Raw genomic sequence first — 12,575 nt, 5'->3', positions numbered from 1 at the left:
GATACTCGTGTGAGACACAGCTACTAGTCACACTGCACGACTTCATGAAATCACATGATGCTGGAAACCAAATTGATGTTGCTATCCTGGACTTTTCAAAAGCATTTGACACAGTGCCACACAACAAACTCCTACACAAACTAGACGAATATGGTGTGAGAGGACCACTGAATAAATGGCTAGAAATGTTTCTAACTCAGAGAAGGATGAAGGTTGTCATTGATGGAGAGGAATCGGAAGAAGTTACAGTGGACTCAGGAGTGCCACAAGGAACCGTACTCGGACCCCTTCTCTTCCTCTGTCATATCAATGATCTCCCGGACTCAGTAAAATCAACTGTTAGACTTTTTGCTGATGATTGTCTGCTATACAGAAATATAAAAACTCAACGAGACCACACACTGTTACAACAAGATCTGGTTAGCCTAGAAAAATGGGCCAAAGACTGGGGTATGCGCTTCAACGCAAAGAAATGTTACATCTTGAGCATTAAGAACAAAAGTCAGAAGTTCTATACCCTTGATGGACACATACTCCAACAGGTCAAACACAACCCATACCTGGGACTACAGATATCGGACGATCTGAAATGGACCACCCACATTTCAAATGTAACTAAGAAAGCGAATTCTACACTAGGCTTTCTTAGACGCAACCTAAGATTTTGCCCAAAAGACTGCAAGAAAACAGCATACATTTCATTGGTGCGATCTACGATGGAATATGGGGCAATTGTATGGGACCCTTATACATCAAACAACATCAACCAATTAGAAAGAATCCAAAGAAGAGCAGCCCGTTTCATCACAGGGGATTATAAATCAAGAGAAGAGGGATCGGTCACCAAAATGCTAACAGTGCTGGGACTTGAAAACCTACAGTCCAGAAGAACAAGCCAAAGACGGGTATTTCTGTACAAAGTGGTTGAGGGTTTGGTCCCAGCTATCAAACCTGACGAATTTTTGGTAAAAAGCAAAACCAAAAGGACAATCAAACCTACACGCTTTGTAGACTTTGAGAGCACAAACATAGTTACCAACTCAGTTAAAAACAACTCAAAGGCAATTGATACTACAAACTGTAAAACTGAACAATTTAAGAACTCGTTCTTTGTCAAGACTGTTATTCATTGGAACCAACTGGAAGAAGCAGTAGTGTGCGCCAAGTCAGTTGAGAGCTTCAAAACAGCTCTCCAACGCCGTCAATAGGCGCTCTCTCTCCCGTCGAGTAAAAGCCAGTATTGGTACCTTCGACGTAACGATACAGATACAGAAGAACTACAATTAAAACAATATGGAGGAAATTGAAGAGTCCTTTTTGGAGTTTTTGCCCATTAATGGTGATTTTCATAATGTTTTTGGCAATTTGTCTTATATGATTTAAATAAATATATATAAATAGACACTTGAAATCACAAAAAAGAAAATGATCAGCATGTCAAGATCTAATAACAAGTAAAATTTGCTGATATAGTTTAGTATACTGTCACTCTTCGTAGAAGTGATTGCCCTTAAGGGCATAAGATACAGTTAAAGGGGAGGTAATGACGTTGCTAACGTAAAATGTTATTTTCGCGATGTCAAACTATGACATATCGGGAAAAGATGCATTTTTCGACTGATTTTTATCATTCAAACTGATTTAATTTGAAAACGAGTGCATGGACCCCTATTTTTTAAAATGACATTTTGTTTCATTTTGCAGGGAGATTATGTGGACCAAATTTTATAAAACTAAATAGTGCAATTTTTTTTAATTTTGATAAATATACAGCAAAAAAATACGTTTTTTTCTCAACTCATGACCATTTGATAAATATGAGTTATTTCTGAATAAAAAATGCATAAATTTTTAGGATACTTATAAAATACAGAAATTACAAATTATTTAACAAAAAACAATTTGCGTTTATCTTTTAAAATAAAAAAGTTGTGGCTTTCTTTCGAAAGGGAAAATACGGCCACAAATCCGAATTTTGAGCAAATATACAAAATTTCGACCTCAATTAACTCAAAAAGTAGCACATGAAGGTATATTTTTTATTACATATTTGATTTAATCAGGCAAAAATAGCCTATATGGAAATTTTCATCAAACTGTAAATACGGATCAAAACTGTATCGTATGCCCTTAAATAAGGATTTGTTCAACCTCTTTTGTTTTTTTTTAGCAAACAAGAAGATAAGAGAGAAACTGAACAGACTAAATGATCAGCAATACAAGATCCTATAGTTATTATTGCCATCATGATACTTTTGCATTTATACTACTAGCAGAAGGTCATTGGTCAATGTATAAATTTTGTGTTTAAGGTCTGTTGTTCAAATTATCAATTGGTGGACTTTATTTGGCGCATTGGATGATTATAAGGTGTATAAATCAGTCTGGTAGGTATCATCTGGTCTTTACCTCATGCATGTCATGGTTCAGTTGTCAGACTTCAAATTCATTAACTCCAATTCAGAACTTAATTAAAGTAGCTCTCTCCTGACAAAAAGCTTTGATGTCATTAATTACATAAACTAAAACAAATGCAAAAATTAAACTTTTGGCAAAATTGTGCACTAAATTTTGAGTATCAATGTGCTCAATAGTATATTTATGTAAGATTTCCCGAAAACCAGGGGTTATTTTTAGTACCGATTTCCCAGCAGTTGTGTTTCACTTTAAGACTTTTTAAAAACATTGCTTGAAATTGGCATTTACTTAGATGTTGTTTAGAATATGTAAATATGTTTGTGTAATGGTTTTGATGCTTTTCTTATAATATCAATTGTAAAATCTTCATATATATATATATATAGGAAATAAAGATAATCAACCTAAAACAAATTGATATCGACTTGTAGCACAAGACCATGACAACAAAGTTATAACAGTAGATGTATGCTATGTTGAAACAACTTTCGGCATTGAGCACACTCCCGAGAAACCATGACGATCGTTTCGGTCGCTTCCTTTTAATAAGATGTAGACGAACTATTTCAGCAATCTCCAATAAAAATCTGCAGAAAGGTAGCATAATGCCAGGGCAAAAAACTAAGAGAGCTACCATTTGATTTTTATGCGGGGGCTAGGATGAATTTTGAAAAAAATGGCAGGACAGGAGATTTGAGGAAAAAAAGGCAAGATGAGCAACTTGGCAAAAACAAGGACAGGAGGACAATTCATGTAAAAAAAGTTAGGATAAACTAAAAGAAAAGAAGGCAAGACCGAAAAGAGTGAAAAATAAAAGGGCAGGACAGAGATTACAACTAAAAACAAACACAATTTTTCATCCTAGCACCCTCATAAAAATTAAATGGTAGCTCCTTAACAACACTAAAGTAGTGCTCCAGCGTAAAACTCGCCGGTATTAGAAAAAAATCAGAGAAAATGACCAAACTCAATAACGTGAGCGAGTAATGTCATTTTGTGAACGTGTTCGTATAAACGCATACCTTAGATTGACAGACGTTGCGACCAAAATATTTGAGATTATGCTACCCTCCTGACAGCTCCTTTTTTATGTGAAATAATAGGATTTATTACCAATATATGAATTTACAGTTAAATCGTCCTGAAGGCTACTTTCAGAATATTATACCATTTGAATGATCAAAATAAGGAAGTTATACAATGTAGAGAGTTATTTCACTAGTATCTTGTTGAGAACCAATTTTTCTAATTTATTACTTGAATTTGTGCATTTTACGATGAGCTTTTCACAAATAAACTTTACATTTAACATAATATATTATATTATGATGTAATGTAAAGGTCCGTGACATTTTACATTATATAACTTGGTAATCCAAAGTATGTGAGGTTGCCAGATTTTTAGCCTTTTAAAATGAATGACTTGTACTAAAATTTATTGTCGAAAATTTAGTTTGACATAAATTTGTATTTTAAGAGAATTAAAACTAAAAATGTACCATTAAAAGCAGGTAATTTATCTTATAAATTATATCTCAGGAGCACCTCGGAGATCATCTCTAGTTTTTGGTGGAGTTCGTGTTGCTTTTTCTTTAGTTTTCTATGTTGTGTCATGTGTAATATTGTTTGTCTTTTTCATTTTTAGCCATGGCGTTGCCAGTTTATTTTCGTTTTATGAGTTTGACTATCCCTCTGGTATTTTTCGTCCCTCTTTTATCTAAATGATCAAACGCTTTTTTTTAAAACTCCGAAACTTGTTAATTTAACTATATGTTTCATCTCAGAATAGGTTTCGATTGTTGTAAACATATTGTTTGAATTGATGTTAAGTTAGAAGTACATGAATGTAAACTACCCTGAACATATGGGGTAGTTGTAGTTGTTGATTGCATAGAATCATAATAACTGTGGCAGCTGTGTTACTATATATTAAAAAGTATCAGAACATACCAAATAGAACATTTATAAATCATAAGTCCAATTGAGATGGCAACACAATGGTAAAAAAAGTAAAAAACCATAACACATACAAAACGCATAAGAGATCACATGCAAAATACATACATATAATAATCCATAACACATCCAAAACATATAAAAATAATAACACGCAAAACGCATAACAGAAAACAATCCATAACACATGCAAAATGCATAACATAACCCATGCAAAATGCATATATTAAAGACAACAATACAAAACACATAACAGAAAACAAGCAAAACATAAAAGAAAACAATCCATAACACATGTAAAATGCATAACATAACCCATGCAAAACTCATATATTAAAGAAAACAATACAAAACATATAACAGAAAACAAGCAAAACATAAAAGAAAACAATCAATAACACATGTAAAACGCATAACGGAAAACAATCAATAACAAACGTATAACATAAAACATGCAAAACGTAGAAAGAAAACAATCCACATTACACATGAAAAATGCATATCATAAAAAAAATAAGAATTTGCAACCCGAATCTCACTAAAAGCCTTCTGGAAATGACTTTTATCAAACATCTCTCTGTTGCTTTCCCGGAGATCTTAATTTAATGAAATCAAACTTATAATGGAGAAAACGTTCTTTGATACTCTTTATTGCCACGTACACTGGACTTTTATGATATAGAGGAGTGTATTGTCTAGCATATATTTTTAATAATGTATACATGTAAATTGTCCTATGTTTATATTGTAACATTTCCTCCCATAATTATTTTGGAAAAGAAGACGTCAATAATATTTAAAGAAAACTTTAAGTAAAGCTGCACCCGTATTTGATTTTGATAAAACCGAGACGTTATCATTTAATGACATATATATGATAGTAAATAACGCCACTGTAAACACGGGCCATTTATTGCCTCTTCACTTTCAAGTTTTATTCAAATGATTAACATTTTTCACAAAATTACAAACCTAAAAGATTTCAAGTGATTTTGTTACTTACTTATTTGATAAATTCTATCATAATGATAAAAATATTTCCCACAAATTTACTGACATTGAGTCCGTCTTTCAAACGCGCAAGTCATTTTTATGTAGAAAGTCAACATATTTTCGAAAAGACATTATAAATTTGCCAGATAAACTATACACCCACAGCGCCATAAATTATATAAGTGTCTTTGTAGTCTATTTATTCATAACCTGTGTCATGCACAATATCTTGAACATAAATTCTAAAGATTCCGTAATATTACCTCTCCATTTAATTTTATCATTAAGGAAGACTGCTTGAAGAGAACTTTAAAATGAAATTCTTAAAACATACGAACAAAACGGTAATATTCGTTTGGATTATAATGGTTTTATATAGTATACACAGCTCATGTGGGGCTTCAACATCATCAGTTACACCTACAGAAACGGATACACCGACAACAACAGCGGATACTATGGAAACAGAAGGGTCAACATCTACAAAACACAAAGAAACAACTACAAACATTACAACAACGGCTCAAACAACAACAAATTATAAGCAGACAATAAATACCGAAATGACACCGGAAATAAGTACAACGATGGACACGACATTGACAACGACGGGTACTACAAAATCAACCGAAGCTACGACGGAGACGTCGCTTACAACGATGATGTCGAATGAAACACTGACATCGCCTACAACAATGACGTCGCCTACAGAGACGACGTCTCCTATAACGACAGCCGGCCATCCCAATACTACTACAGATAGTTCTACAGCAAGTGCTTTACAACAAGGAGTCGATCCTTCAGAGGGAAATGTGGCTATTGGGGCAGTAATGGCTATAGCTGTTTGTTTAGTTATTATCATATTAATCGTGTTATTAGCTAGAATTGAGAATAATTTGAATGGAACGGCAAAATCTAGAAAACTTTCAATATTTGATGTAAACAGAAAATCTGACAATAGTCTTCTTATACGTGAAGGCTCTACAGCTTTCTGATTCATGGATAAATGTGGCCATATCATGGAAATTAAAACGTTTCCATATTAAACTGATATTTGTTTCTTACAATTTCATATGAATCAACTATTTAAAAGGACATATGAAAATAATAACGCAACGTTTGCATTACATTTACAATTTCACAATCGATAAATTATGGAATATTTTCATGCATTTATTGGTGATAACATTTCTTTCGTGAAAATTTGATTAAACAGAAAACACGAATCTGAAAGATACATGACATTTCTTGGACAAGTAGGTGATGTACATTTTTTTTTATTATTGATATCGGCTTTAAGTGTAATTGTTTAGACTCACCACATTGAGGTGACGTCATAACTCCATTTATAAGTCATATGTGTACATCATTGTTTATTTAAACGTTTAAACGTGATCGCTTTTATTCGCAGAGATGTTGCTGCTGTTTTTTTTTATTGAAACTTTATTTGTATTCATAAATGCATTCATTGTAAGGTTTTTTAGTTAAATTTCTTCCTGGGTTTATTCTTGAAGCATGATCATTTTATAAAGTAAAACACTTTTATATTTGTACTTTGACCAATGTCTAAAATGTCACTTTAAACGCTTATCAGTCACTTTAATAAACTGCAATGTTGTTGTAGTAGTTGTTATCTTACTATTGAATAGACAGAAAATTTCAAGATATCTGACTTTTAATGATAAATCTAAACATTGCAATTCAATGATTTAATGGGACTCTTAGTGATCATCGATAGAAATAAAAATAAACACATACAAAATGTAACTTGTTAAATTTGCAAATTACTTTTAAATTATCTTTCAGAAACAATGTATATGGATACAAAATATGACTTTTAATAAAAACAAATATTATATTATTTAAAAGCTATACCTTGAGGATCTAGGTAATGCTCCTGTGGTTATAACCCTCCCGCTTTTTCGATTTTCTACAAATGTCAACGCTTCATATGGGTTCTGGAATTAAACACATTTATTTAAAAAAAAAAGCAGTTGTTGGCATGACACGGGTTCTTCTCATGTATTTTAAGATGGTATAATAATAAACCCCTAACTGGAGGGATTGTGTCTGATATTCATATGATGAAGACATAATCTATCAATCAGTTTAATTGAGATTTGCAGCTGGCATGTCAGTTACTGCTAGTAGTCTGTTGTTATTTATGTATTATTGTCATTTTGTTTATGATCTTTTGTTACCTCTTCTAGAGGTATAGGGGGAGGGTTAAGATCTAAAAAAATATGCTTAACCCCGCCGATTTTTGCGCCTGTATAACGTCAGGAGCCTCTGGCCTTTGTTAGTCTTGTATGCTTTTTAATTTTAGTTTCTTGTGTATAATTTGGAGTTTAGTATGACGTCCATTATCTTCGAACTAGCATAGATATTTGTTTAGGGGCCAGCTGAAGGACGCCTACAGGTTCGGGAGTTTCTCGCTACATTGAAGACCCATTGGTGGCCTTCGACTGCTGTCTGCTCTATGGTCGGGTTGTTGTCGCTTTGACACATTCCCCATTTCCATTCTCAATTTTATAATACTGATTTAAGTTCCCACACCATCTGTCTATTCAATATTATCAGGTCCAAAAGTATTGGAAATGAATAACACAAACCTGCATGAAAGTGGAAGGATCTGGATAAACCGAAAACATCTAACCGTCCAAGTACAATTTGCTCCAAGTACAATTTTGCTAAAAATGTTGTAATCTGTACATAACCTTGCTCCTATTCTAAAAAAAGAAAAGAAAATCAAACGACACAAAAAATGTTTTGAAAACCTTTGATTTCCAATCGAATTGAATTTAGGGATACCACAGATAGTTGAATAGAAGATTTGGTATGATTGCAAAAGTAACAAAAGATAGGTGAAAGATATCAGAGGACATTCAAACTCATAGATAGGAAATAAACTGACAACGCAATAGCTAAAAATGACAAAAAGACCAACAGACAAATAATAGCCCGCAAGACACAATATAGAAAACTAAAGACTATGCAACAAGAACCCCATTAAAATCTGCGGGTGCTCCGGAAGGGTAAGCAGATCATGCTCCACATGTTGCAACCGTCGTGTTGCACATGTTATTACAAACCCAGTAAATAGTCTAATTCGGTTGGTCACATGCGTGAAAAGGGAACGGGATTATAGTTACGACATAAGGATCTATGAAACGGATATTCTATAACTGTCAACCAACTCGTGATGGCGTCCGCAAAATTTACGAAGGGATGACTTCAACTTCACTCTTGGTTTAATAGCTTCCATGTGAGCAGCAAGTGTCTCATGTGAGCAAACCGTGTCTCAGATTTCCAAAAACATCAATAGAACAAATTTTATACCCAATTGAATTTAGTGATCTCTTATGAATTGATGTTGCAAACTTCATTGAAGATTTATGAGAGAATGAAATACAATAGGAAAAATCTGAGACACGGTTTTGGAGGTCAAACTGTGTTATGCAAGAATCTATAAAATATTTTGGGATGCTATGAATAACAAAGAAGCTAAACTAATTCCAGTATGGACATCACAATATAGCAACTTATAACATAAAAGTTAATTATGTAATAGTTATGTCATAATGAAATTATCATCATTTGAAAGATTAATCATTCTTTTTTCTTTTGGTACCTCATTTATAAAATTTAAAGAAGGATGAGTGGAATTACATCAGTTTAAAGTTGTCTGATTGGGGATGAAAAATCTTTGTATTGTGCTATAGTCCGTTTGATTTCTATAAATCTTCAGAAATTAATTCTTAAAAATTCATTTTTACTGATAATTTTTTTTTCTTCATGTGTGTTAATGTATGATATATACGAACTCTGACTATGAATATCATAATTTTGAACCAATAATAAAAAAAGTTACTCATTGGCTCTCTATGTTATTTCTATTTTTTTTAATGTTAACTTCTCAATGGAGTATGTATGAATATTGTAACAGCCTTCCATTCAAAATACAAACATTAGACATGTGCGTTAAACCTGTTTCATTGTACCATGTGACTTTACTCATTTAAATAACTCTGGTCATGTGATTACTGAGTTTTCTGTTTGCATACTTTTGTATTTCTCATCGCATATAGAAAGCTCAGTATTCACATGACCAGAGTTATTTAAATGAGTGAAGTCACATGGCAAATTTCAATTCATGCATCAAACATCACACCCCTCCACCCCCCAAACATTGATGTATTATTTGATCATAATGATTAAACTGATGAGCATATGGAGTATATTATAGTTATCAAAGGTACCAGGATTATAATTCATAGACAATAATTTAAGGCATAGATTACCTTAGCTGTGTTTGGCAAAACTTTTAGGAATTTTGGTCTTTAATGCTCTTCAACTTCGTACTTTATTTGGCCTTTTCAACTTTTTTGGGTTCGAGTGTCACTGATGAGTCTTTTGTAGACGAAACGCGCGTCTGGCCTATATACAAAATTTAGTCCTGGTATCTATGATGAGTTTATTTTTTAACACGCCAGACACGCTACATAAGACTCACCAGTGACGATCATATCAAAACATTTCAAAAGCCAAACAAGCTGAAGAGCATTGAGGACCCAAAAATTCCAAAAAGTTGTGCCAAATACGGCTAAGGTTATCTACTCCTGGAATAAGAAAATCCTTAGTATTGCGAAAAATTCAAAGAATTGTAAACAGGAAATTTATGAAAATGACCATATGATTGATATTCATGTCAACACCGAAGTGTTGACTACTGGGCTGGTGATACCCTCGGGGACGAAACGTCCACCAGCAGTGGCAACGACCCAGTGGTGTAAAATAGTTATCAAAGGTACCAGGATTATAATTTAATACGCCAGACGCGCGTTTCGTCTACATATGACTCATTAGTGACGCTCTCTCAGTTGTTATTATAACACAGAGTTACATTTCATTTGATGCTATCCTCTCGAAACATTAACAGTTGTATTTCTGTCACTTTGCATGCAACTCACATACAAGAAAGAACAAACTCAAATGTAGACTAGTGTCAAAACACATGTCAGAATAACATTAGTATTCACATTTCATTGACTTTTTCTTGTGTGGTTGTTTGTTTTGTCTGATAGTTATCAAAATAAGCTGGAACTTTAGATTGTTAATCATTACTTCTCGTTCATTAAACATGCTAAATATCCAACAACAAGTAAGAGATAGTTATGGACAGAAAATAATAAGACGTGCATTAAGCTAGAAGCGACACTTAACAATATAAGTTTCTACAAGTAACTTAACGCATAAACATTTGTCATTAAGTCTAGGTGAGAATGAAGTGTTATCTTAATATACACAGTGACGCCAATCAAACAATATTGCTTCCGCGTTCCTTCTATAATCGAATAAGTATGGATTTTTATCAAATTTCAATGTAATCTCACGAGGCCTCATAAAGGAGTCTTCAAATTATTCAATGTCATTAGTAGTTTACCGTTTAAGTTTATAAGATTTTCATTAGAAATGATAATAAAACATTCAGAAATATTTCGGTTCGTATTAAAATCAGATCGAAAACAAAGCAAAGAAAAGCATAATTTACTAGATCAGTATTTCATATTACCCACTTGTAATTATTATCAAAGATTGTTCAAACATTGATAATAACGTTCAGTGTGAAACAAGTATGAAGTGAAAAGTTAAAAATACTATAGAAAGATCGATTCGATTCACAGAAGAAGGATTGACTCATATAAAGGAAAATGTTAAAACAGAAGATTCATTTAGTGCTCGCTATTTTATTAACTTTTGGAATACAGTGTTATTGTAATACAACGACAGCGGGTTCTCAAACTACAGAACAATCGAGTACAACTACTGTACAGAACTCTGTAAGTAAAAGCAAAAAGTCTACTACAAATGGTAATACTGCTTCCAGTAGTGAACATACAAGTACTACTACCAATGCTAAATTAGTATCTACCGAACAAAGTGCTGCCTCTATAAGTACCGAGACTGTAAGTACAAATGTAACACCAGGCTCTCCATCTAGCACTGCAGTTGTTACATCTTCATCAATATCGTCAACCATTTCGTCTTTTACGACTTCAGGTGCAATCACAGATATAAATACAGACGGTATCAACTCGTCTTCTTCGAATGCAACACCAAGTACCATTAATACAACAACCACTGGGAGAACGACGACAACTGTGCAAAAGACGACAACAGGTCAACAACCCACAACCAAGCAGACTACAAAAAGAACTACTGGTACAACCAATAACATAAATGGCCCAAGTAAAAATAAAGGTGAACCTATGTCATTAGAGGAGAAACAGAGGAGAAATGGTATAGTGTCCGCCAGTATCTGCGTAGGTAGTCTCGTCCTCATTGGAATTGCATATTTGTCTAGTTTTGTTGACAAACCTTCGGAAAAGGTACCGAAATTTCCAAAGAACAAATATAATCGGGAAGAAACAAATTATAAATCTCAAACAAAGCCAGCAGGTACGAAGAAAATAAGTTTTGACAACGGATTTTCTATTCAGGAAACACCAACAACATCTAGTCATCAACCCAACTTAAAATCTCCAGTCAAAACGGACCAAATCGAATCTCCTATCAAAACGGACCAGATCGAATTAAATTCAGTAGAAAATAACGACAAAAACATTCAAAATGAAAACCGTCGTAGAACTGGATGGGATGTTCTGTCTAAAGATCCAGCTTATTTTGATAACTATCAGCCGAAACATACAACTACACAAGCAGAAGTCAATGAAATGTGAACAATTATTGTCCTGTATTTTCTGTCATAGAAGGAGACTTACAAAATCTTTTTTTCTTTATGTCATTATGTTTGAAAGTTGTTTATTACAAAAAATGATATTGTAATTTATACAGAAATGCTACTTTTTATATGATCTTTAGTTTCTATTTATAGTAAAAGTTTCGTAATATGGTGTTATCAAAAACTTTCTTATCGTATGAAAATTTATCATTTTGTAGTCTGACAAGTTAATCAATTATAGATAAAACTAAAAATAATAATCAATATCATTGATTATGTTATCGGTTAAAATATTGAGATATTTTATACAAATTCATTGTAACTTTGAATGTACGAATTAATGCAGATTTCGTTTATCATAGGCGACAAGAAATCAATTTCCCTTAAAAAACGAGTTTTACTGCTTCATCTCCATCCCAGGGGATGTTTGAAGACTCGCATGTTTTATCCTGCCACGACAAAAGTA

General features: G+C 33.1%; 2 protein-coding genes across 2 annotated transcripts; both read left to right on the top strand.

Moving 5' to 3' along the window:
- The first annotated feature begins 5,732 nt into the window (after window positions 1-5,732).
- Window positions 5,733-6,362, top strand: LOC139486695 (salivary glue protein Sgs-3-like). Its single transcript, XM_071271616.1, has one exon. It carries the CDS (start codon window positions 5,733-5,735, stop codon window positions 6,360-6,362), a length of 630 nt encoding a protein of 209 aa, XP_071127717.1.
- A 4,716-nt stretch (window positions 6,363-11,078) lies between these two features.
- On the top strand, window positions 11,079-12,107 carry LOC139486694 (mucin-21-like). The gene has a single exon (XM_071271615.1). The coding sequence runs from the start codon at window positions 11,079-11,081 to the stop codon at window positions 12,105-12,107; it is 1,029 nt and encodes a 342-aa protein (XP_071127716.1).
- Window positions 12,108-12,575: the final 468 nt, after the last annotated feature.

This window comes from Mytilus edulis, chromosome 8, assembly GCF_963676685.1.
Source record: "Mytilus edulis chromosome 8, xbMytEdul2.2, whole genome shotgun sequence".
NCBI lineage: Eukaryota > Metazoa > Mollusca > Bivalvia > Mytilida > Mytilidae > Mytilus > Mytilus edulis.
The sequence above is the reverse complement of the archived record's forward strand: the minus strand, read 5'-3'. Positions and strand labels throughout refer to the sequence as shown.

Coding starts and splice junctions, on each gene's coding strand:
- LOC139486695 (XM_071271616.1), top strand. CDS start 5,733: ATGGTTTTATATAGTATACACAGCTCATGTGGGGCTTCAACATCATCA.
- LOC139486694 (XM_071271615.1), top strand. CDS start 11,079: ATGTTAAAACAGAAGATTCATTTAGTGCTCGCTATTTTATTAACTTTT.